This window comes from Alosa pseudoharengus, unplaced genomic scaffold, assembly GCF_046254945.1.
Source record: "Alosa pseudoharengus isolate Yale_2024_CS ecotype anadromous, Long Island Sound unplaced genomic scaffold, YU_APseudo_1.1 YU_APseudo_1.1_scf_22, whole genome shotgun sequence".
Taxonomy (NCBI): Eukaryota; Metazoa; Chordata; class Actinopteri; order Clupeiformes; family Clupeidae; genus Alosa; species Alosa pseudoharengus.
Genome location: NW_027468680.1, coordinates 25,328,832 through 25,356,794, shown reverse-complemented (window position 1 = coordinate 25,356,794; position 27,963 = coordinate 25,328,832). Strand labels below are relative to the sequence as shown.

Sequence of the window (27,963 nt, the reverse complement as noted above, 5' to 3'; positions counted from 1 at the left end):
CGCTTCAGTAGTAGAATGGCAGATTTCTCGTGTATAAAAAAAATACAGCTCAGCCCAGTGCCCACCCAAAAATATGGTTTGCACAACGCCCCTGGTAGACACTCATTTTCATGATATGATGAGTGTGTATGGACACTGTGGATGGTGAAAATCTCCTGTAATGTGTGCAGACTGTGTGTAGATTTTAGACTTGTTGTGTGGCAGCATTGATAGAATACAAAACAATAATTCAGTGAACCATGGCTTGTGGATGTGGTGGCTGCATTTTGATTGGGAGTGGAGCAGTACCTTCTGAAGGATATAAGGCTTGAGGACCTTTGCAAGGAATTACAAGAGTAGGGGGTGGGAGGTACTTAACTCTCCCGACAGGGCCAAAATAGGCCAAAAATGACTCCTTTGATATTTCATTCTGCTGTGGGTGACCTAAGCATATCTCAAAGAAACCATCCATTTTCTCTTGAAGCCAGATAGTTAGGCTACACAAATATATTTTTGACATGACAATTATGTATTATTTATATATGCTAATTAGCATAAATTAGCATAACATTTGCATATTCCGGGCACATTTTTTTGAGTTTGTGAAGCTCTACAGCTTCAACACAGCATGTTATAAACAAGTGAAATAGCAGAAAGTTGCATTTACCTGTTGGCTAAATAAATATTGGTAGCAATTGGGTAAAAGGAACTCTAAATAACTAATTTTGAAATTATGTATACAGACGAGCCTAAATAACCATTATATAGTTTTATTATCAAAATTAGTTGCAATATCACATTTGTATCAAAAAAATAACTTACAATTTCATCTCATACATATTATTTTGGTTAATAATCATGTTTTTTTTTTTTGGTCAATGTGTAATAATCATGTTAACACAGTTTAGACTGTTAAAACAGATGAACAGTTAAAATGACCCAACAGAGTCAGTGTTGTTGAAAATGACCTAACAGATTCAGATACCTCCCACACGGAGTTAGACTACAGATTTGGCCCCTACCCTCTTACACCACACAGTTTCATATCACTAGACAACATGGGCATATGTACTTTTAAAAACAGATGAACAGTATGTCATTACTACCACTGAACCTCGGTCGATTGTCATTACTCGCCATGTTGAAATATCGCGATCGGCTCTTGACAACCAATCGCAAAATATAAAATCTAACCAATAGCAAAAATTCAACACATATCCAAGGAAAACCCATTTATTTGATTGGCTTAGACACTCATTGACATACAAAGACGTTTTCATGGGGTTTCAGTGAAGAAAAATGATACTTTTATTAATTTCCGTCATCAGTACGTACGTACTGATTTCTCTATGGGCTGTCGGGAAAGAGTTAAACCATGCAGCAATGTGCCACTATTTTGAATGATGACAAGCCAGACCCATTTGCTGCCTCTAGGGTGCGTCTAGATTTATTAGGCTAATATTTGGTGCCAGCGTCACTGCTTCCAAACCAGTTATTAATCTGTCAACATCAGAATCAGAATCAAAATCAGAATCAGCTTTATTGGCCAGGTTTGCATAAACGAACAAGGAATTTGACTCCAGTTCATCTTTGCTCTTAAAGTACAACACTAACTTAACATATAAAGAATATAAACAGACAGTAAGAAATATAAAAAATAGTGTTAAGTATACAGTATAACAATACAATAGAATTTACAAATTTACAAAAAACAAACAAAACGTGGTCGGCAAGCAAAAAAAAAAAAAAAAAACTACTGTTGATGATTACTGTTAAAGACTGCATTTAGTACATCTGCCACATCTGTATTGAACCTAATGTCCTATACCTAAAGGGTGTGGTACCTCTGCACCCATAAAAGGGATAAAGAGAAAATTAAGGGGAAATGATACTTCTGTGAATTGCAGGTGAAATGGCACTCAACGTCAAACAGCTCTCTCTAACAATAGAACCTGTATCTGTATCTCATCTGTCTTCCGCTGAGAGATGAACTGACATGATGTAAGCCTGAAACTTGGTACCATCTCAAAATTCAGAGGAATTCAACTGTTCTGAACACGTTTAATTAACAGCATTACCATTTGATTAACACTGTCATGCCATGTGTGTACCCACACCATTATAGCTTACTCAGCAATTCCCAATTGCATAAACAGCAGCTGGCTGGTAAGGAAGGCTGGTAAGGAAGGCTGGCTCTGTAGTGGGAGCTGAACTGGAGTGCATCACTTCAATATCTGACAAAAGGACCCTGAACAAACTGATCAACATCTTGGACAATGAATGTCATCCACTCTACACCACTATTAAAAAGCAAAAGAGCTTGATCAGCTGGAGACTTCGCTCACTGCCATGCACAACTGAAAGGCTGAGGAAGTCATTTGTCCCCAGGGCCATTGAACTGTTCAATGCCTCACTAAAGGGAAGAGGAGAGATAGACTTCTCTGCTTAGTCTGTCTGCCTCTCCACCCTCTCCATGTTTGAGTATTGACTGCCCACTACTGCTTTACTACTGTTTTACTACTGTTTTACTAATGTCCACAGCCTAATGTTTTCACTACTGTTTTACTGCTACACTGGTTTTCATGCTATATTAGCACACATGATCAATGGCTGCGGATAGGCTTCTGCTACAATACTGAATGAATGAATGGCTATAACCCTATTACCTTAACCTGTTCTTGCACTGACATAGTTTTTTATATTACCTTGTCTACATTATACTTTACTCTCCTATTTGTCCATATTATTTATGCTGGTCTCTAGACCTTATTCTTGCACTGTTGCATTGTTGGACTAATGTTGGACTACTTTTTGCACCTTCACCATGACACTCACTCTCTTGAGCACCTTGCCATGCACACATAACTAAAGGACTGGTTGGACTACTTTTTGAACCTTCACCATGACACTCACTCCCTTGAGCACCTTACCAGTCCTGGCCCTGTCACTACAAGTGTCTTATGCTTGATCACCCTCAAGCACATTGGACCTTTTTAATTTAATTTATATAGTGTATTTAGTATTTAGTTTTGTTAGTTTTCTTATCTTCTACTGTCTTTATTGTACAGTGGAGTTTAGTTATATGTTTATACTTATACTTATGTTTACCATTTCTGCTGTAAGTGCATGTTGTGTGTGATGTCTGTATGCTACTGAGACCCTTGAATTTCCCCTTGGGGATCAATAAAGTATCTATCTATCTATCTATCTATGTTTAATTAGCTTGTAAAGTCATTTACATGGAGGTGTCGGTTTAAAGCAACCCAATGTGTAAGGGATAACGGCCCTTGATATGGAACAGTGATTAAACTTTTTTTTACCAGACCTACTTCATAGGTGTCCTGTTATTCAGAATTAATAGCTACCCCACCAGCCAATCAGAAAAAGAGTATTTCCTCTCTCCAGGTGATAAAGTTCTATACTATCTGTATTTTATAGGTTCAAACTCATGGCACACTGACATACTATGGAGAAAGAAGTCTCTGACATTGTCACTATATACCCAGAATGCTTGATATTGCACTGTTGATTAGGTTTAGGATGGTTGATTAGTTGGTTTTTGATTAACTATGTACCATCTAAGCCCTAAATGGTGTTATTGATGCCATCATATGTCTCATTGTGTTTCTTTAGGTGATACATATGGGACAACTTTTTGAGCAATGTTGCGGGGGAACCACATAACCAGTACCATGTGCTCCAATTGGATGATCATGTTAAAGGCATTCTAAGCGATGTTGTAACGTCACTTCTGTTGACGATTAAACAAAAGAGAGAGCTAGTTTGCTACTCCCTCCCCCTCCCTCCCGAAACTCTCCTAAGAGAGTTTAAACTCCTAAACGTGCATATCATCTCACGCTTTTATGGTCCAGGTTGGACCAGGTTCTTTTTGTTGCAGTTTTTGGAGCCTGGGCTGTCTACAGAAACTGCATTTTTTACAGTGTATTCAGGGCACAAGCAGCTGATGGTGAGGTGATGTTTGCTGTATGTGACAATTTTTTTTTTATTAGAAACCGCGCTACATCACTTAGGGCACCTTTAATGTGCCTACTGAATTGCATCAAATTCTCAAGAATAAGTTGCCAAATATCAAAAGGGAACATGCCAGAACATTGCACAGCAACATTGCGCAGAAAGGTGCCTTGTGTATCATCAGCTTTGAAGAACACATACACATCAACCAAAGTGTGGTTGAGTGAGTGTGTTGAGTGAGGGTATGAGAGAAGAAGTGTACTTTGTGTGTGTGTGTGTGTGTGTGTGTCAAAGTCAAAGTCAGCTTTATTGTCGATTCGTCACATGTTCCAGACATACAAAGCAATCGAAATTATGTTTCCCTCTATCCCACGGTGAAGACAAAGACATGTAGTTAAAAACTAGAATAGAATTAAAAACTAGACATAGCTAAAAACATTAAGACATATCACACCAATAAATAGACATTTAAATTAAGTTTGCAAGTGGCATGGTAGTGCAAAGACAGTTCAGTCATAGCAGCATCAGTAACAGTTTTTTGTTTCCTGAAGTGTGCAAGTGGCATGATAGTGCAAAGACAGACATTGGGGGGGGGTCATCTTCTTGATGGCCTGGTGACTGAGGGGAGAGAGTTCAACGTCCTAACAGCCTGGTGGATGAAGCTGTTGCTGAGTCTGGTGGTGCGGGAGTGGAGCCTCCTGTACCTCTTCCCGGATGGCAGGAGGCTGAACAAATTGTGAGCTGGATGACTTGTATCGCTCACAATTGTGGTTGCTTTGCGGCTGAGGCAGGTGGTGTATTAGGTCTTTCTGGGAGGGGAGTGGGGTACCAATGATCCTTCCGGCTGTGTTTACTATGCGCTGCAGAGCTTTGCTGTTGTAGTCAGTGCAGCTCCCGCCCCACACAGTGATGCAGCTGGAAAGGATGCTCTTAATGGTGCCTCTGTAGAAAGTGCTCATGATGGGTGGTGGAGCACTTTCCCGCTTGAGTAAGAAGTAGAGACGCCGCTGGGCTTTTTTCACCAGTGATGCAGTGTTGGTGGTCCAGGAGAGGTCTTCAGTGATGTGCACCCCCAGGATTTTGGTGTTGTTCACTCTCTCCACATCAACACCGTTGATGGACAGTGGCAGGTGTTGGGTGTGACCTCTCCGGGAGTCAACAATGATCTCTTTGGTCTTGCTGACGATCAGCAGGAGGTTGTTGTTCCTGCACCACGTGGTCAGAAGGTCAACCTCCTTCCTGTAATGAGTCTCGTCTCCCTTGGTGATGAGACCCACCAGAGTTGTGTCGTCCGCAAACTTGATAATGTGATTTGTGCTTTGAGTTGTTCTGCAGTCGTGTGTCAGCAGTGTGAAGAGCAGCGGACTGAGCACGCAGCCTTAAGGGGCCCCTGTGCTCAGTGTGATGCTGCTTGAGATGTTGTTGCCAACAAGCACTACTTGAGGCCTCTGACTGACGAAGTCCAATAGCCAGTTGTAGAGTGAAGTACCTAATCCTAGTTTGTCAAGTTTGCAGATGAGTTGTTGCGGTATTATTGTGTTGAATGCTGAACTGAAGTCTATGAACAGCATTCTCACATATGTGTCTTTTTTGTCCAGATGGGTAAGAGCTGGATGAAGGGCAGAGCAGATTGCATCCTCTGTAGATTGTTTTGCTCGGTATGCCAACTGGTGGGGGGGGGGGGGGGTGGATTTGATGTGTGACATGACAAGCCGTTCACACTTCTTGATGATGGGTGTCAGTGCCACATGGCGGTATCATTGAAGCAGGATGGAGCAGGTTTCTTTGGCACAGGTATGATGGTGGCGGCTTTGAAGCATGTATGTGTGTGTGTGTGTGTGTGTGTGTGTGTGTGTGTGTGAGTGAGTGAGTGAGTGAGTGAGTGAGTGAGTGAGTGAGTGAGTGAGAGAGAGAGAGAGAGAGAGAGCAACCTACACGTTACTGCATCTCAATATTGTGTAAGTCTAGGCAAAAAGTCAGCACCAGTCAGAGGCTACATTCATTGTTTTGCACTTTTATGATGTCATCACATCTTTGTGTTTCTTTAGGTGATACATGGGACAACTTTTTCAGCAATGTTGCGGAACCACATAACCAGCATGTGCTCCAATTGGATGATCATGTTAAAGGTGCTCTAAGCGATGTTGCGATGCAGCCAGAGGCTACATTCATTGTTTTGCACTTTTATGATGTCATCACATCACCAAAAGTATTGGTTTTACCAAAAATATTTGACAGTATTTTTAAACTACAAAAACGCACACCTATAAAGTATTTTGATACAAAATACAAAGCCATTTTCTTCAACCCAATAAAGTACAAATTACAAAATACTATTTTGTATTTGAAATACTTATTTTAAATATATGTATGTAACTACTGCCCGTTGCTGGTCATACATGCTGGTTTACAGTTTTTTTTAATGCTTAAACACAACTGTGATTCTTATAGCACAATTTGTATATATATATACTTATAGCAAAACCACTCACTGAGTTCGCAAAACTAAAACCACAAACACTGCTTTGCACTCAGTTTGCAATTTTGTAACACACACTTTGCACAACTGTAGGCACAATTCACTGCACAGCACTCTTTTTGCGGAACTGTAAACACAACTCACTGCTTTACACTCAATTTCTAAATGATCAACACACTCCTGGCAAATCATACACATGTATGGCTATTATTTACACTATTTTGCCAACTCTCTGGCACACTTTCTCATGTGAAAACTTTTTTAGATAATTAGTTCACTTTGCAATCAGCCTAAGCACTATAAATAAGCCACAGGTAATGTACAATGGGTACAATGGAGTGGAAGAGTGAGAAGAGAAAGAAATAGCCCTTTTACAGACAAAAAAAACAGTCTACATGTGGGGATATTGTCATGTCAGGCCTGGATACGTCATTCCAGAATATATTTTTTCCCGGTGCCTTGGACTAGGACATTGCATGTGATGTAGACATAATTTTGAGAGAGACGACCGATGTAGACTGATTTGTTTTGTCTCAGTGAAATTGCTATTTTGTGTTTTGACTTGGAAAAACACACTTGTGTGTGTGAATAAATACCAATACTTGAAGTTTGGATCCATGTTTACAGAACTATGACAAAAGTATGACCTCAAACTGACATAGTCTACCTTGTGCACAGAGAAAGCAAAAGCCAGATGTGTTTTTTATTCAGACCATCAGTGTGTAGTTGGCACATTGTGTGCTTACTATTGTGATGGCTTGTGTTTAGCCTACTGTTTGATAAGAAAACATCATTTTTACGAAGGTGTGAAGAGTTAAGCAAGGTGTGTTAGCTTTTGCAAGAGAACTACAGTTTTGCTGATTGGGTGAAAGGTTTTCCTATTTGTGTGTAGAGTTTTGCAAAAAACGCCATAGTTACAAAAAATGTGCTTACAGTTTTTTCTGATTGCTTAAGCACATTTTTTGTCACTATGGCTTTTTTTGCAAAACTCTACACACAAATGGCAAAACCTCTCACCCAATCAGCAAAACATTGTAGTTCTCTTGCAAAAGCTAACACACCTTGCTTAACTCTTCACACCTTCGTAAAAATGGTGTTTTCGTATCTAACAGTAAACACAAGCCATCACAATAGTAAGCACACAATGTGCCAACAACACACTGATGGTATGAATAAAAAACACATCTGGCTTTTGCTTTCTCTGTGCACAAGGTAGACTATGTCAGTTTGAGGTCATACTTTTGTCATAGTTCTGTAAACATACAGGGATCCAAACTTCAAGTATTAGTGTTTACTGTATTTACACACATCAAAACAAACACAAGTGTGTTTTTCCAAGTCAAAACACAAAATAGCATTTCACTGAGACAAAACAAATCAGTCTACATCGGGTCGTCTCTCTCAAAATTCTGTCTACATCACATGCAATGTCCTAGTCCGAGGCACCGGGAAAAATATATTCTGGAATGACGTATCCAGGCCTGACATGACAATATCCCCACATGTAGACTGTTTTTTTGTCTGTAAAAGGGCTATTTCTTTCTCTTCTCACTCTTCCTGCTCACTCCATTGTACCCATTGTACATTACCTGTGGCTTATTTATAGTGCTTAGGCTGATTGCAAAGTGAACTAATTATCTAAAACAGTTTTCACATGAGAAAGTGTGCCAAAGAGTTGGCAAAATAGTGTAAATAATAGCCATTGTGCCTACAGTTGTGCAAAGTGTGTGTTACAAAATTGCAAACTGAGTGCAAAGCAGTGTTTGTGCTTTTAGTTTTGCGAACTCAGTGAGTGGTTTTGCCATTTGTGTGTAGAGTTTTGCAAAAAAAAGCCATAGTTACAAAAAATGTGTTTAAGCATTCAGAAAAAACTGTAAGCAATCAGAAAAAAACTGTAATCTCTGCAGCGTCTAGGCTACACCGAATTGCACGATATCTACATGCGCCATCTGGTGGTGTGGGACAAATAAACGGCAATACATGCGCAGTTTGTATCTGCCAATAATATTGAGTCATTTTAAATGCATCCATATTTTTAGGTTTTCTTTTGTTCTATTTATCTAAAAAAAAGAAAAAAAAATCTCTCTCGGCAACACTACACTGCGTGTAGAAAGACCAATGTAGAGTTTAACTTCACGATTGACCAATGGATGGATCAATACGTTTCTAGAAACTTAGGCCTGTTGGCAGGAATTTGTCATTTTAAACATTGCCTCAATGAATAAAATATAGATTCCATAGCATGCTTTTTACCGGGCTGTCATTTTAAACATTGCCTCAATGAGGGAAATATGGATTTCATGGTATGCTCTTTACCGGGCTATTAATGATATCATCCTGAAGTTATTAGAGGTGTTTGCTCGGTCTCTAACTCTGCCTGCTCAAGCCACTCACGCACGTACTGTACGCACACATACACCCGCACCACTCAGCACTCACTATAGCCTACACACACCCCCACGCACGCGCGCGCGCACACACATACTGTACACACACACACACACACACACACGCACGCACACATACAGTACTGTAGCCTTCATATGCAAACACTTGGTCTCTACCTACCTGTGTGTGTTTCCACACAGCAAAATGAGGGAGCGGGAATGTCATGGAACCCAAGGTGCTGGTTTATGGAAGACTTCCCGTAACCAGCGGATCCACATCAGGAGAACAACTTTAAGGATTATTCTTACTGAACTCACATTGCTCAGTTTGGTGCGACAAACGTCTTCGCATCCACAGTGTTTAGACTTTCAGCCACCATTCAAGCCAACGACACACCTAGAGTTTTGCACCCATTACGATACATTCGGATGCTGTGATCAAGATGCTGACAGTACCATTGCGGAGAGGTATTGGGACATGATTGACTTGAATCCAGAAGACTATGAACGTTGTGGTGATTTATTGAAAGACATTATGTGTCAGGTAATTTTTTTATGCGCCAAGTGGTCAACTTGGGTTTAATGTTGGACTTCATATTTGATGTTTAGTCATGCATTGTGTTTATGTGAACTCTATCTCTGTAATTAATACTATCATTAATACTTTTTTTTATCATAACATAAAAGCACCTTAATGGTGGAAGGCACATCCGCGAATTCAATTTTGAGCCTGCTGTATTTTAGTTAATGTAAGTGGAAAAAGTCGCGACGAGGTTTAAATCTGGGATGCTTAACCCACGGTTACCACAATGGTTGCGCAAGGACCCATGGGACGGTAAGTGTTTAGCATTTAGCTATTGTTATGATACAATAGGCAGAGTGATGATTTATTGAAACCATGTGCAATTACATGGAGCTCATCTATATTGTTATTATTCCCTCTACTTAACTTTTTCACTAGCTACTTTACAAAATCTCTACAAAATAAGGTGTGTGCTTCATTGCTGTTACAAAAACGGTATAGCTTAATTACGAAATAAATATATATAAAATATTCCTTTAAAATGAACGAATTCACCTTTGGGCAGTGAAAGGCAATGAATTGGAATGTTTTACAGATGTTGTATATTCATTTTATTGTGCCATGTGTAATATGTGACAGATGTGATAGTGATTAAGAGGAGCCTCAAACGCCAGCTATGGCAGCACAAAGAGCATCACATGCGCTTCTTTAATGTTTGTCTTTTCACATCAAGGTCTCTTCATTTTTAACGTCTTTTATATGCTGAAACAGCTAAAGGATTTGATGGAGAGCTGCACTGAAAACATGGCTGTGCTCATCCCTCTACACTTATCTCTGTCTCAGTCTGACTCTGATCACTGTTAGGGTAGATTTCCCTGAGGCCAGACTGAATGACCTTATATGGTATTCATTCAGATGTATGGCAGCTTGTGAAATGCATTACTGTGCCAACTGTACTCATAACAAAGAAATGTTATTTGGATCATTAGGTTGAAAACTATGTTGCTTTAACCATATCAATTCCTAAAAGTCAGGAGCTGCAATATCCATCCGTTGTCACCATAACTTAATTTGTATTTTATTGGGTTGAAGAAAATGGCTTCATATTTTGTATCAAAATACTATAGGTGTGTATTTTTGTATATAAAATATTGCCAAATGTGATCATAAAAGTGCAAAACAATGAATGTAGCCTCTGATTGGTGCTGACTTAGTAATATTGAGATTCAGGAAGATGATCCAGTGCAAGATGAATAACGTCTAGGTTGCTCGCACACACCCCGCTCACACACCAACCATCAGTTGAACTTTAATCATCAGAACGCAAGAAACCCGTTATGTGGTTCCTCTGCAACATTGTTCAAAAAGTTGGCTCACGTGTCATCCATATCTATGCCCACTGGTGTCAATAGAACCCCATTTAGCGCTTAGTTAAAAACCAACTGAAAGGGTATCCTACCTGATCAACAGCTTTACACTGTCAATACATGCCCAGAATTATATTGCACTATGTCAGAGACTTCATTCTCAGTATTATATGGCAGTGTACCATGAGGTTTAAGTCGTTATTTTAAGGTAATAGAACTGCGTTGCTTTAAGCCCACATTCTGTGGCTCTCAGTATGTTCGGTGGTTAGTTTGTGCCACTTGACAAGTTCAGTTGTGACTTCTTGAGTACATCTCTGATACAATAGGCTATGATATGTTACAGGCAGGTCTGCATAGTTGATCTGTTGACTGTTTGCAGAGGTATGGCTTGTCCCGTAGGCAGAGAAAAGCTGTTGTTCTCAAACACTGCCCACTTTATCAACAGAGTCAGTGTAGTGATGAAGGAATAGATTAAATAGACAGCTATGGAAGGTTTAAAAAGTGATTTCATGTTCCCTTTTAATAGTGTGTTTAGTATTTTCAAAAAACAAAAATACAGTATTTCATTTAATACATGGCATGGCTACTGTATTTTGTAATTTGTTTTGATACACTTTTATTATTAATATTATTATTATTAAAATTTGAAAATACATTCTGATGTATTTTTGCCCATCCCTGACTGTCGGGTCTGGACTGCAGGCAGGCCATTTTAGCACCTGAACTCTTCTACTATGTGCCATACTGTTATAACAAGTGCAGAATGCAGTTTGGCATTGGCATCCATTATTTCCAAAAAGAATGACACATTTTGATTGGTCTAACCACACAACAGGCAGCATTTCTGGGTCATGTCTAAATATTCTTCTTTTCATGGTGTTTTAATCAGAATTTGTAGATGGAACATCAAATTGTGTTCACAGACAATGGTTATCGAAGGTTTTCTGAAGCCCATGATTTCCATGACAAAAACATATCTGTTTTTAATGCAGTGTCCTGAATATCGCAGCCAATACTGTTTTTTAGCCCTGTTTCCTGTATACAAAGATTTCTCTGAATTCTCTGATTATTGAATGATATTATTATATGCTAAAGATGATGAAATCCCCAAATTCTTCACAATAAGTCAGATATTTTCATTTTCAAGTAGAATAAATTGTTGGGTTCAACATTTGATATGTTGTCTGTGTTCCTTTTGCAGCTAAATGTTGGCTTACGAGATTTGCAGATCATTACATTGTTTGTATTCACATTTTACAAAATGTCGCAACATTTTTGGAAGCAGGGTTGCGATTATGATGGCAGTCAGATAGACTTCAAACCATGTTCAAGTCTTTGCTGCTAATTACAGAACTTATGAGCTGTCAAAAGTCTATTCTTTTGCTTATATTTATGATGTTGTGTAAACCCCACTGGCTTAATTAATTTAATTAATTTATTGTGCTTATAGAGCGCCAAAACATTACACATGTATCATGGCGCTTACCCATGAAAATTAATGAAAAGAACATTTAGCACAGCCGTGAATATGAATTGCTATCATGAATATTGCTAATGCGACCATTTGTTTACCCAGGAATGTTCCCCTTATGCAGCCCACCTGTTTGATGCAGAGAACCCCTATACCCCAGTGCGGGAGTTTCCAGGCCTTTGCTTCTCCTATTGCCATGATTTCCACACCAAGTGTGGCTCCTTCGTGAAGTACATGACAGACAACAGTGTTCTTCAGGAGGCATCGGACAAGGGCAGCATCACCTTCTGCAGTCTTACTGAACTATCTGACAGGGATTACTGTTATCCCAATGTGCTCCAAAACAACTACCTCTCCAACAAACTTGGCAAAGTGAAGGAGGATCCCATGGGCTGTGTCCAGCTGTGCCTGACAGAGGTGGCCAATGGACTGCGAAACCCGGTGTGTATTATGTAATGTCAATTAACAGGCATTTGTACCAGCTATCAGTCTATACAGATTGCATGGTAGAGTAGATTAGGATGGTGATGGTAAAGAAAGCTCTGAAAACATCTATTTATAAGAAATGGCACGAGAGCAATGGCTTTTGATGGGCAAATGCCATGATGTTAAACATTTATCTATAGCATAGCACCTGCAGAGTGTCAACCTTTGCAGTCTCAGATGAGATGTCACCTTTAGGTTTGCAGTGCAGAAGTATGTCCTTAGATGCAGCTCATTGTTTGGACTGTTGCAGGTGCTGATGCTCCACAGTGGGGATGACACCCACCGCTTGTTCGTGGCTGAACAGGTGGGCTTCGTGTGGGTGTACCTGAGGGACGGCAGTCGCATGGAACAGCCCTTCCTGGACCTGAGCGGCGAGGTGCTGACCACCCCCTGGCTCGGGGATGAGAGAGGCTTCCTGGGCCTAGCTCTCCATCCGCGTTACCGCGACAACGGACGCTTCTTCATCTACTATTCCATCCTGGTGCAGGGCAGCCTGGAGAAGGTCCGCATCAGCGAGATGAAGACGTCCGCCCACGACATGAACAGAGCCGACCACAACTCTGAGAGGTTCGCTGCGACGCCGAAGTGGGGAGTCTTGGTATCTGTAGCCTGGATAAGGGCCATGCTTTTAAGGTTCTTAATCTCTTTTGCAGGGTCATTCTGGAGATAGAGGAGCCAGCTGCAAACCACAATGGTGGGCAGCTGCTGTTTGGCCTTGATGGATACCTGTACATTTTCACAGGAGATGGCGGAAAGGCAGGGGATCCTTTCGGGAAATTTGGAAATGCTCAAAATAAGTGAGTATTGTGTCACTAAAAATGACACAATGCTGGCTAGAGCATCTACTGAATACAAAGCTAGATGTTTCAGTGCTCATGAGAAAAACCCTGCATGACGTAACATTATGAATATGGTTTCAATCATTCACAAAAAAATATCCCCCTTCGTTGCATTAGTGAGACTTTGTTTTTTTTTACTCAGATCATTTTTTTTTTGACCAGAACATAAAGCTAACTAGTTCCAAAAAATGACAGGTACCGTATGATGAGTAACATTACTCCTTTAACTCAGTTAAGATATATCACAATAGAATCCTTACTACACAATTTCTAAATTGATTTTCCTCTTCTTTTCACTGCTTCCAGGAGCGCTCTGCTCGGGAAAGTTTTGCGCATAGACATAGATGGCAGCAGCCTCGACAGAACTCCATATAGGATCCCGCCTGATAACCCTTTCATCGGAGAGAAGGACGCGCGGCCAGAGGTGTATGCCTACGGTGTCAGGAACATGTGGCGCTGCTCAGTGGACCGAGGCGACCCAGTCACCCGCTACGGCAGGGGCAGAATCATCTGTGGCGACGTGGGCCAAAACCGTTATGAAGAGGTGGACATCATCGTGAAGGGAGGCAACTACGGATGGAGGGCCAAGGAAGGCTTTGAGTGCTTTGATATTAAGCAGTGTTATAACTCCTCGATGAGTGAGTACAGTATCAATGATGCTGAGAGCAACTTTATGGCATATGCCCTTTTTAAAAATCTATTTCCCTTTTTAACCACATTCAGCATTGCATGAAAGTAACCTTTCCATTTTAATTGACAGAGGATATCCCTCCAATATTTGCTTATGGGCACCACATTGGAAAATCCATAACAGGGGGTTATGTGTACAGGGGATGTGAGTGGCCCAATCTCAACAGCCTTTATATCTTTGGAGACTTCATGAGTGGGTATGTGTTTTTATGATCTGCTATGAATTTGATTGAATACTAGTCTGGTAAGAGCAATCAAACAAAGCAAGCTTTCAAAATTGTGCTCTATCTGACTCTGTTTTGAAAGACTTGCTTCATTTTGGTTTGGTGTAGGCCATTCCAGACGTGCATTTAAATACAACTGCAAGGACAAGGGAAGGACATACGAGTTTAGGGTGATTCTATTCCATTGACAACTGAAAAAGCTGTGACCTGGGATGAATGATTTTTAAGAGGGGCCAAAATGCTTGACTCGTGCCATGTGCATTGGCTGTTGTCCCTTAGTCGGTTGATGGCCTTACAAGAGGATAAGGTCACTGGGACCTGGAAGGAGAAGAGCATATGTATGGGAGACACAACCACCTGCTCGTTTCCAGGACTCATCAACCACCATCATAAGTTCATTATTTCTTTTGCTGAAGATGAAGCAGGTGATTTTTGGAACATTTTAAGAAATGTATACAGTAGAGGAGTTCACTTTTTTTCTCTTTTAAAACCTCTTATCTGCTGTGCTTGTGTAGGTGAACTGTATTTCCTGGCCACCTCATATCCAAGTGCTATATCTCCTTTTGGAACGATATACAAGTTTATGGATCCCTCCAGGTACTGCATCATACAAAGCTAACTTTTCTTTGATGTTCAATTCCTTGTGCTATATGTAAGGGATTTCCCACAACAACCAAGCCTAATAAACATCAAAAACAAAATCACCAACAAAGCAACCTATGGGGGCAAAAACAACACCAACAGTGCAGCTTTCACTATTAAATTACCGCTTTTATAGAAGCTGATGCGAAATAGGACAATAAATAGCGGTCAATGTGAGAAGAGCAGTATACAGTCATACAGTAGGCTTTGTGCACATTGCTTCAGTAGGTGAGCTAAGTTACTAATTCAAGTGAGACTCAGGTTTACACATGTCTTTAATAAGGTTCTTGGCTGCTGCTCGGTAAAAGTGGTTTTTAAATGCACAGATGGATAGTAACTCATTTCCAGTGCCTGAATGTGCTTCTGCATCTCTCGACTCTTTCAGTAGCTTTCCTTAATGCCTTAATTCGATTGTGCATCACAGTATTTCATGAAGACCCTCCATAGTGAGGTTAAATCTTCAGTTGTGACAGGTCACTATATGAAAATATCTGCCTGTTCCAACATGGGTCACTTCCAAAAACATTTTGAACACATGGTTTGCATTCTTTCTCCTCTTATCTTGGAATCTCCTCTGTATGGCAGTCTTTTATTCTTTTTGTGAAAAAATGCACACTCAAAGCAACATCTAGCTGATTTGTAAACTGATGATGTTATTATCTAGGCCTATCTGTGAACTTAATCCATTCTTCTGGTTGAAAGTCTGTCACTATGACTACTTGATTATCAGTAGTTGATAGACAAATAATAGATCAAAAGTGTTTTGAGTCATCACATCAGTTCAAATCAGGCCAAAGAGTAGCATAACTCAGATTTTGCATTCTGCCAGTGTGACACATATTTCACTGAAGTTCTTTGTCATCAAAAGGTATTTGTTCAACTTGAATATGTCCACTCATGATCTACAAACCAGACAGCCACCTCCGTGACCATGAAACCATATACTCTCCCAGCTGTGACTGATTCCCAGATTCTGCTAGTGCACACTTTTACAGGCTAGTGGAAAGAGAAATCAGCCAAAGCACAATTATTGCATCCCCAGCCGTTCTCAGTATAATCTCCACTGATTTACAGCCTAGTCAGGTCACGTGACTTGATTACGTGCTAACCTGTGAGTTATTGTTGAATAGTGTGCCTAGGAAAGACAACTAAATGTATCCTATCCAGTAGCTGAACGAAAAAGGAAATGCAAGGCACTCTTCTTTCAGAAAAAAATATATAAAAAGTTTTTATTTTAATAACCATATCATGATTGAAAACTTTAACAACAAGTGAGCTCCCAACACCAAAGAGCACCTTGGAATACCGAACCTCCGAGCATTTTGGACCTTTTCTTTGTAAAGTATCCTATCCAGTGCAAAGTAATTATCATTTGGATTGTTTTTGACCTCTTTGCAGGAGAGCAGCTCCAGGGAAATGTAAATACAAGCCACTTCCTGTGAAAGTCAGAGGCAAAAAAGTTCCTTTTGTTCCAAGAGAATGTAAGTCATTATTTGTTGTTATTATTTTGTTTATTTTGACTGTCACTTGAGTCAGTGGCTTGATACCTTTACATATTTTTCTTATTCAGATTTACATATTCCTTATTTAGATTTAAAAAAAAATACCAGGGCTGTTGTCAAAAAAAAAAAAACATTCTATGTCCTTCCTTACCCACTTTTCCATGGAAAATGTCCTGTGGCAAAGGAGTGAAGGAGAATATGGACTTATGCAAAGCCAGCTGTGATGCTAAGAGGATTTGACTGATTACATTAATCTACAGTTAGATTGACTGCTATTACATTAATATAATCAATAGTGGATGTTACTGAAGTGGTCGATTAAAAGTAAGCGACAAGTAAGGTGGCACTGTCTCCTTTTCTCTGGTAAATGATGGAGTATACTGGAGTTAAAAAAGGAACCAAGGAATGGTGGCTGCCATTTACTGTAGAACCCCGTTTCCAAAAGAAGTTGAGATGCTGTACAAAATGTAAATAGAAGTAAAGTGTGATAATCTACAGAATAATAAACCCATATTTAGTTGCAAAAAAAGGAAACACATCAAATGTTAAAACTAACAAATTTGAGTATTCCATGGAAAGATATAAGCTCATTTTGAATTTGATGCCAGCAAAATGTGCCCAATGCTACAATGGCCTGTCCCAGGGTACATCATGGAATATAAAACGTGAATATGAAAACCCCACACTGAAATCATATACCTGATAAGAGTATTTTTCAAAAAACAATTAAAAAATCATTTAGTTTTAGTTTTAACAACTGACAAGTTGTCTTTGCACTAGTCTCAATCAAATGTAGTAGGGTTTGTGTGATTTGCAAATCATAGCATTTAGTTTTTATTTGCATCTTACATAGCATCCCAACATTTTTAGAAACTGGGCTTTTTCATTCATTTACAATTCTAAGCAAAAAAATACTGTTTGATCACAGCCTAGATCCAGGGTCAATGTTCACTCTTTTTATGTCACTTTAGAGTGCACTGGGATTTTAATTGTTCTATTGATATTACTTCTATACATTCTAATTTTGTCTGTATATTTCAGTGACTGTACTGGATGTCAATGAAAAGCCTACAAGACCTCCTCTTAAAAATCTGAAAAAGTATACAACCAAAGCACCCATCAACAGACAACCTAAAACCACTCTACCTGAGACCAGCAATATTTCTCCAATAAGTAAGACCACTTTACCATCTACTTCCTCAAATTCAAGATCTACAAGCCAAACACTCTTCCAGCAAACTCTACAGAAAAAACTAGAGACATTTGCAACCAAATCACCTGGGACAACTGAACTTGAAATCACTCCACGTACTGAGAGTAATATTGCTCCAATAACTAAGAACAAAACAAATGTACTGCCTATAAGAAAGTCCACTTTACCAACAGCTTCCTCAAATGCAACAGTTACAAACCAAACACTCTCTAAGCGAAAGACTGCAGGAACTCCACAGAAAACGTTAAAGACATTTACAACCAAAGCATCTGTGACAACTGAACTTATAACCACTCCACGTACTGAAAGTCATATTGCTCCAATAACTAAAAACAAAACTGCTTCATTTCCTATAAGAAAGTCCACTTTACCAGCAACTTCCTCAAATGCAAGAGCTACAAACCAAACGCTCTCCAAGCAAAAGACTACAGGAACTCCACAGAAAAAGCTGACGACATTTACAACCAAAGCACCTGTGACAAGTCAGTCTGAAACCACTGCATGTCCTGAAAATAATATTGCTCCAATAACTAAGAACAAATCTACCTCACTCCCTGTAAGTAAGTCAACTTCCCTAGCTACCTCCTCAAAAGCAAATTCTTTGAACCAAACACTCTCCAAGCAGAAGCCTCAAAGAAAAGTGAAGAAGATCACTCAGATGAAGGCAAAGACAGGAGTCAGATATCCCAAAGCAGAACTTCCCACACCAGACCTGAAAGTTGCACTTAAGATCAATTTACTGAACAAGAAAAAGGCTACAAAAAAGAGACCTAACAAACAACCATCAAGGCAGAGGGTGGAGAAATCAAAAATGACCAAACGGGTTGAAAAAGGAACAATGAAATCAGTTAGAATAAAAACCAGCAAAGCTCAAGCCAACACAAAAAAGAAAAAAGGATAATGATATTATGATTAAATTGATTTTGTATGTCTAGGTCAGTTTGTGCCCAGCATGTGACGATCTCACATGAGGAATTCACCTTTTCTGGTGTAAATATAAAATGTTGAGACCAAATGTATTGCACTAAAATGATGAAACAAATAAAGAGATGCAAAAACAATTATAAAAATAAAGTTATGAAAAGGAAACATTGTTTTCTAAACCTGAACAGTTGTTTGTGTCCTAAGCAATGTTTCTCTCCTTGGAAAGCTATGGAAAGAGCTTGTTACTTAGGTCACTAATCAGACTGGACACGATGCTGCTAGCTATTTGTTCATATATCACTCACAAACATATAGTTCGGAGACCTGATTTTTTTTTCAAATCCATGATGGTATGACAACGCAATTTAATAATGATTGAATAGTAATATAGTATCCAAATTTCCATGTTGACAGCTTAGGAAGTTGGTATTGCTCTAAGGCATCGTTTCCCAACCTTGGTTGGGGGCGCCTGAAATTCAAATGAAATGAAATTCAAATTAAACTAATATGGATCCTTCATTGCAATCTAGTCACGTAAAATTGAACTTAGCCCGCATTAGACCTTCGATTGATGTAATCATGCTTAAAAATCAAAGTGGCGCTCTTGACTGGATGTTACAGCAGAAATGAGATGCTGCTCTCACAACATGTGGTGAATGATTAGTAAGTTTTGTGACAAAGGGTAATCTGTCAAAAAAGGCTGGGAACCCCTGCCCTAAACTCTGTCTGCAAAGCCATCTTGTAGACAGTCCTCCAGGCTAAAATGTCTGTTATAGAGATGCATATCAATCTCCTGTACAACTGTCTGGAGGCACAAAGGGGGAAAGCAGAGGTTAATATAGTCCTTTTGTGAGTTTCTAGGGAGTTTGTGTCCTGTAATTATACCCCTAAAGACAGGGTGGCAGGACTGGAGGCGAGGGGGAATGTTGAAATCCCTGCATACATGCCCTGGCCTGGTATCCTGCTTTAATGTAAATCTATGAAGGCCCTCATCCAGTCGGGATGCTGCATGCAGCATGTGATTTGCATATTACTCTGAAGACAACAATTCCGTAATGTCCTGAACGTTTTGTGTACAAAAAAAGGAAAGTAGTGAGTAGAATTGCATACCCCCTGGCAGACCACATGTTTTCAGCATGTCGAGTTGGCTATATGATAATCTTCCAATTATCATACCTGCACACAGTGGTATATGGGAATTTCCCCTGACAATCCATTACCTGAACATTATCAAATGAGTTTGAGGAGAATTCTCAATAGTTTAATAAATGGTGTCAATAGAATTCACACTCAAAATAGATGTAATTAACAGAAAAATAAATATATCTTGACATGTGTGACTTTACAAGCAGGAGGGGAAAAGTGGTGATCCATCACAAACGTGTCACTCTGGCCTACCACCAATGCTGCGTCACCACGGAGACTGGGCAGATAAACGAAGGCCATGGAAAACGTTTGTCATGAATCCCAAAGCCAGAGTATGATTGCCATGGCCCCTGAACCCCGCTCTGCTGCTATGGGCCAGTGACAGCTGCTTGAGGCATTTCACGTGGAACCGCAAGCCGTCGGTCAGTGGGACAAAGCCCCACTGCTGAGGGAACGCTACCACGCAGGCGAGAGCGAGGAGTATAGAAGATCTGCCCATTTTGGGAAAAGGTTTTTTAGGATCAAACTCTCAAGTCAAGCTGACGAAGGAAGCACTGATGTTTAGTGATAAATGTTCACACTCACTCACAGATAATGGGGGCAGGGTGATGACAGAGTCAGTAAAAGACATCCACACAAAATTGGCTGTCGGGTTTCCTGGAGGCAACATGACTCATTGTTACTTCTCTTATAGTATAAAGCGATTTGTAGCAGCTGAAGATAAGCACTGTTGTGAAATGAATTCTCTGAATACACTTAAAATGAGCTATGTAAGGCAAGAGGAAGAAACACTGACTGCACCTTACGGGTCCCCGAGTCATCTCCACTTTCAATACCATACATTTTATATGACCACCAGAATGCTATACAATTGTTCATAAAGATGTGCATAAACCGAAGGACAGTGTTTTATCCTAATGCAAAAGACTCACCCTTATATTAACCATGGATTTTTTTTTTTTTCTGATTGCTTAAGCACATTAAGCACACAACTATTGTCTATTTTTGCAAAACTCTACGCACAAATAAGAAAACCTTTCACCAAAGCAAAACATTGTCGTTCTCTTGCAAAAGCTAATAAACCTTGCTTAACTCCTTCACACCTTCGTAAAAATGATATTTTCGTATAACACAAGCGATCACATTACAGTTTTTTCTGATTGCTTAAGCACATGTTTGTAACTATTGGCTATTTTTGCAAATCTCTACATACAAATAAGAAAACCTTTCATCAAATCAGCAAAACATTGTAATTCTCTTGCAAAAGCTAACACACCTTGCTTAACGGCTCCCACACACAGCTGCGTGCTTCGCGTTGGAGACACATCCCATTCACTTTACATGGGCTCACGTGATCCGTTGCCGAACTGAATTGTGGGTCCGTCGCGTCGCGTTTCTCCCGCCGCTCGCGTTGAGGAGTTCAGCTGTTGCTGCACCGACAGACGGCACTGGCCAATCAAGCCAATCTACGGACGGCACCAACCAATCACATTACGGTTTTACTTCAAGTCATTTGCATAGCTACCGTCGGGAACACCCACTGGCATGCATTGACGGAACGCAGATGTGTGTGGGAGCCGTAACTCTTCAGACCTTCGTAAAAATTGTGTTTTCCTATCAAACAGTAAACACAAGCAATCACAATAATTGTGCCAACTACACACTGATGGTATGAATAAAAAACACATCTGGCTTTTGCTTTCTCTGTGTCACTGACACAGGCTCAGACAACAGAGGATCGGGTTCAAGGGGTTTATTTCACAAACTGGCAGGGTTTAGAAAGTCCAATGGAAGGCAGGCAAAAGAGAAAACACTCAGGGGGGAAAACACTACTGAAGCACTGGAGTTTCAAGGTACAGGAGGTGACCAACAGCGAAGAGTCCAAACAATACTCACAAAAGGCCCACAGGAATCAACAAACTCTCGACAAAGCTCACACTTAACACTCAGGAGGGCTTAGAGGTAGGAGTCTGAGTCTCTGGGGACACCTTCTTCACACCGAAACGGAATGAGGGATTGCCAAAGACGAGGCCAGACAAATACTGAGGGGAGACTGGGGTTTAAGTAGGGAGTGAGGCTGATTGGGAACAGGTGCAGGTCATTAGTAGACTGGGGAGTGTGAACGAGTGAGGGGAGCTTCAGGAGAGTGAGCAGTGGGTGTGGCTGGAGGGGAGCCTGGTGTGGCTGTGACACTCTGTGCACAAGGTAGGCTATGTCAGTTTGAGGTCATACTTTTGTTCTGTAAACATACAGGGATCCAAACTTCAATTTGCTTATGTATAGTGCTTAGTGTCACGGACCTGCCGGGCTCCTCCTCCTTGTTGCTCTTTTCCTGTCTTGCGTCTCCTCTACAGGTGGGCCAAGCACAGGTGTGATGCGACGCGCGTGTGATTACTTCCTGGATCGTGGGCTTTAAGATCTCGCCAGACCTGGTTGTGGAGGCCGCCGCTTATCCTCCTCTTCCGCACCATTTTGGCTATTTGTTTCTTTACGCACGACACCTCAATACTCATATCGCATACACTTTTATTTCCCAACCTATCATTTATACTGACTTTACTTAACCTACGTTGTTAATTCTTTAACTTAAATAAATACATATTTTTATACGGCAAAATCCGTGTGGTCTTCCCTCTCTGGTTACATAGCCTAGTAGGCAGATTGTAACATTAGGCTGATTGCAAAGAACTAATTATCTAAAACAGTTTTCACATGTGACAGTGTCCCAGACAAAATAGTGTAAACTAGATATACCGCAGAGCGGTACAAAATATGACCGCCGCCCAGTCCAGCACATTTTTTCCACAAAAAGAAATCACGCTGAAAGGCCTATATGATTCTAACTGTCTCACTAAATTGCATTATCCACACTCAATTCTCACTGGTATCTGCTAGACAACAAGTACCAAAACATTATTAGTTCATAGATTTCACATGTAAAATTCATTTTATACAACCCCACCTCCATCTTGCCTGTTCATAATTCTGAGAAATTCTTGATTGTTTGTGTTATGTTTATGTTATGTGTGTGTGTGGTGTGTGTGTGTGTGTGTGTGTGTGTGTGTGTGTGTGTGCGTGCTTGTGTGTGTGCCTGCGTATGTGCCTGTGCATGCAAGCGTACATATGTCTACTGTGTGAGTATGTGTCATACGTATGATTACTGTGAATGTATGTGTGTGTGTGTGTGTATCTGTTTGTGCACATGTGTGCACATGAAATGGGTTAACATGACCCCTGGAGGCAAACATACGGAAAAAAATGGTCATCCTAGGCCCTATAGTTCTCAAGATATTCACAGAGAACTGTGTCTGCCCTACCCTCCTTTTGGGGGGTCCAGTCCAGCGGGGGGGGCTACAGATCAAAACGAAAAATTACGGTTCCATGTTATCCATGTGGGGGTACATGCCCACCAAGTTTTGTGTACCCCGGTCTTTCAGTGTCCCGGGAATCCTTGTTGGTGTACGTCACTAAATGTACACATAAATTATTTTATTGTAAGGCCCCCCATGAACGAAAGTACACAAAACTTGGCATGCATTCGGAGGGTGTCATAATGATCCTACACTTTTAATTTCGTGCAGTTTTGACCTTGTCAGAGATATTGTGATGAAAACACCTAATTTTTTGCTTTTTAATTTTTAACTAGATGGCGCTATACATGAAATAAGTAGTAATGGGATGGGTTGACATGCCCCCTTAAGACCAACATACATAAAAAAGGTGGACCTCCTAGGCCCTACGGTTCTCGAGATATTCACAGAAAACTGTCTCCGGCCACCTACAGGCCAGTTGGTGTATAGTAACATAAATTAATTTATTGTGTGGCCCCCCATGAACGTAATTCCACGAAACTTGGCGTGCATTCAGAGGGTGTCATAATGATCCTACACTTCCAATTTCGTGCAGTTTTGACTATGTTAGGTCACAGATACCTGCGATTACAACACCTCATTTTTACTTTTTTGTGTTTAACTAGGTGGCGCTATACATGAAATGAGTGGTTATTGAATGGGTTGACATGGCCTCTTGAGATCAACATACCAAAAAAAAATGGTCCTCCTAAACCCTACGGTTTTCGAGATATTCACAGAAAACTGTGTCTGCCCTACCCTCCTTTCGGGGGGTCCAGTCCAGCGGGGGGGCTACAGATCAAAACGAAAAATGATGGTTCCATGCTATCCATGTGGGGTTACATGCCCACCAAGTTTCGTGTACCCCGGTCTTTCAGTGTCCCGGGACTCATTGACGGAAATTTGGGCATGCGAAAAAGAAAAAAAAAAAAAATCTGACTAAACCTATGTGATCGCCGCTTCGCTGCGCGGCGGTCATAATATAATAATAGCCATACATGTGTATAGTTTTGCTAGGAGTGTGTTGATCATTTGGAAATTGAGTGTAAAGCAGTGAGTTGTGTTTACAGTTCCACAAAAAGAGTGCTGTGCAGTGAAAAAGCAGAAAAGTGTGTGTTACAAAATTGCAAACTGAGTGCAAAGCAGTGTTAATAGTTTTAGAAACTGTGCTATAAGAATCACGGTTAGAGTTTAAGCATTCATGATCAACTTCTGATTCTTTACTATGGAGAAGTTCATTATTTTGGGCTGATATACATTACAATTTCAGCCCCAAGTTGAATACCATGTAGAAATTTGCTGCAATTTCAAAGCCAGATTAGCCACAGAGAATTGTTTGTAGTGTTGTGAAAAAGTGTGTTTTACAACTGCAATTTAAGTGTAAAGCAGTAATTGTGCTTGTAGTTTAGCAGAATTGGTTCAGGGGGTTGGTGCATGAGTTACATGGTGTGGTCATTGTGTCTCAAGTACCAGTTTTTGTGTGTAAACAATTGAGAAAAACTGTAATAGTAAAATTACATTGAAAATAGCCTAGGCCTCAAGGTACTATACTAATATGATGACAAGGCCTCATCTGGCCACCTCTGTTACAGTTTTTCTCAATTGCTAAAACACAATTTCTGAAACCTTGCTCCATTTTCTTAAAACATTAAACACAAAACCTCAGCTTTAAGCACTATTTACAAAACCTTTGACTCCTCTTGCAAAATCCAACTTTCGTCTCAAAACAGTTTTACCTGTGCTCAAAATGAAACTTTCACCTCAAACCAGATTTACCTGTGCTCAAAATCAAACTTTAGCTTCAAAACAGTTTTACTTGTGCTCATCAAACACTGCTCTTAAATCATAAACAAAGTGATCAAAATTATATACACTATCAAGCAGTCAGTAAACAATACACCAGAAATAGAAAACACATTGTTCAAAACATATAGTTCTCAGGGAGAAGTCCATTTTTAATCTCAAAACAAATTTCATATTTTTCCATCATTGTCTTTTTATAAACAAAAACATCAAGTAGAATTTACTATTTTGCTTGGCTCTTTGCATTTTTGTGTTCTTCCTCCTTCTTGTAACCCTCTAAAATATAATCTTTTTTCAGTACCCTGCATCTCACAAACTTATCCTTTGATTCTTGTTCTTTGTTGATATGAACTTGCACTCAGTCAAAATCTATTGAGCAGTCAGTACTGTAAACAAATGGAAAGCACATGTTCAGGGCCATACGATTTGTTTACAGTATTGTACAGTATACAGCCTACAATGCACTGTACTACAGAGTCTAATGAAAATCCTCTTTCTTGCCATCCTCCCCTTCCTCCTCGTCCCCCACCTCGCATATGCACTAGTCCTAGTCCTCTCACATAGTTTCTTCTATCCATTCTCATTCCCACCTTCAACAACCTGTTTGCTCTCTGAACTGGCTTACATTGGTTTTGTCACATCATTTGAAACAATTCATCAATTCATCATTTGAAAACAATTTTGAGTGGTAGTGTTTAATCAATGTGTATGTCTATTTCTATTTAATTTTTGCCACTTGTGTTTACCAGTATGGATGCATGTACATTAGAGTGCATATGTGTTTTGAGAATGTGTTCAAAGTTTTGCTAAAAATTGTAAGTGAGATCTGCAAATTGTGTTTTCCCATGTGAAATGGTTTAAGGTATTGACAACAGACTGAACAATTAATGAGTTCAAGCAACTGAGAACTTTCTTCAGCCAATAGGTTTTAGTGTTTTAGCAACTGAGAAAAACTGTAACATTTTGTGGGGGTGCCACTGGCAAGATACAATATCAGTTCCTGCAGAAAGTGAAAACTAATGGCATGGTGTCCCTGTTAATACCAATTCATTGAAGCCCTTTTAAGGTGTGATGCCCAATGTTTTGGTGCGCGCGCATTACCTACAACCCGTCTTTTAATCCTAGTGACGTTCCTGCCAAAGCCTTATATGAATAAGAACAAGATTGTGCTTTAATCAGAAAGAAGAATGCATTTCTATACAGCTCATAGCTAAAAACATTTTGCAAAATCAATGTATAAACTTTGCAGCTTGCCTGAAAGCCACCCCGAATTTACCCCACCCATGATGCCAAGCTATAAACCTTGGATAATGGTCGGAACATGAAGGTACATGACAACAACTTTGATGTACAGTTAGATGACCTGTTACTGACAGCGTCAACCTTGTCATAGTCTCCTTGTCTCAACCACTTCTCATAATGCTTCTCGGCTCAAATAAGATGTTTTTGGCATTCTCCATGAATCTTTCATTTCTGAAATCTACTGAATTGTCTGCAGATACACTTGTGTCTGCCTTTTGGAAGGGCACCAAGACAGTTGGCATGGAATGTGATGGAATATAACAACTCTTCCTATTGAATTTATTAAATCTGTGTCAGCAAATGGTCCAGAGTAGACAGACTAGCATCTCATTAGATGTGTGAAAATGGAAATCACTTAAAGTTTAAGACATGTATTTATCGTTCGAAACAAATAGTGGACGTAACACCCGGGCTCTTCTCAGAGAGGGCGGTGTTAGGAAAATATCTTAATATTTCACTGGACATTGAAGTAGGGATATGTAGTAGGTTGATCATAAATTCAAATTGATTCAAGAATCAAGGTCTATTACAGTTTGTAAGATTGCTAGGATTAAGACTAACAAACAATTACTTGGCAGGGAGAGAAAGAAGAGCATATACACCCAGATAAAACAAAAGTTTGATCAACATTCAGATAGAACACCATAATACATTTTATTACATTGTTATGGACTTCTCAGACAATAAATCAATGTTATACAGCCATTGCCTACAAGGCAAGGAGTTTTGTACACAAGGCAGAGTTTGACAAGGCAGCCTTTACAGTGCTCCAGCTGTATGGGACGAGCTGCAGAAACGCTTAAAACTGGAACTCTTTATCTCATCAATAGATTACATTTTTGGATGTGTTTGTTGTCACTGCTGTCTTTTTCTTTTGGTCAGTGTTGTCTTTTATCTTTCTGTGAGCTGCCTTCTTGGCTCGGCCCACTTGAAAATAAGATAACAATCTCAATGTGTTCTTTTTTTACAACAAAAAACAAGGCTTAGGTTCATGGTATCTACTTTGCATCTGCCCTGCACAAAATAACTCCATCCAAATACCCCTACATGAAGTGGAAAACACTGCAGTCCGTCATTATCAGGTATTTGCATATTGTACAAAGATCTGCTTGCAGAAGATGGTAGCATTTAATGCCCTACATACAAATCAAAAATTACTATGAAATTCAAGAGACCAGACACAAATAATGGTATCTTATAGTAGCCTGACGAGTCAGACTGCTGCCGCTAGGGTGTGTCTAGACTTAGAGGCCAATCTTATAGGCCTATGTAAAGGAAATTTAATGAAAATAAAACAAATATCAACTGAGTAAATCATATTTCATATTTCAATCATATTTCAGTTCAAAGGCACTCTTCTTTTTTTCCCTTTAATATGATTTATTCTCTTTTCAGCCAAATATGTGCCATAAACAATGTGTTCTTTCTTGTTCTTTCAAGTTCATCCAAACTAGCTATATATAAAGGGCACATCCAAAAAAAGGCAGGTCCACTGTGGTGTACTAAATTTTGCATTGTAGTAGAATTATCTGAGGACTGATATCCCCATGATATACAGTCTATAATATGCACTGTACAAAGTCAACTACATAGTAGTGTTGCACCATTTATTCATGTAAAGCTATTCCACATTTAGATTTTGCTTCATGCAGTGGATTTCTGCA

The 27,963-nt window shown here is 39.8% G+C and overlaps 1 protein-coding gene across 1 annotated transcript; it reads left to right on the top strand.

Moving 5' to 3' along the window:
- The first annotated feature begins 1,015 nt into the window (after window positions 1–1,015).
- hhipl2 (HHIP-like 2) lies at window positions 1,016–22,260 on the top strand. The gene is made up of 12 exons (XM_076299799.1): window positions 1,016–1,119; window positions 9,145–9,361; window positions 12,284–12,619; window positions 12,915–13,231; window positions 13,318–13,461; window positions 13,810–14,141; window positions 14,264–14,390; window positions 14,697–14,842; window positions 14,933–15,014; window positions 16,458–16,540; window positions 17,603–17,734; window positions 22,199–22,260. Exons 1-12 carry the CDS (start codon window positions 1,064–1,066, stop codon window positions 22,258–22,260), a joined length of 2,034 nt encoding a protein of 677 aa, XP_076155914.1. The 5' UTR covers window positions 1,016–1,063.
- Window positions 22,261–27,963: the final 5,703 nt, after the last annotated feature.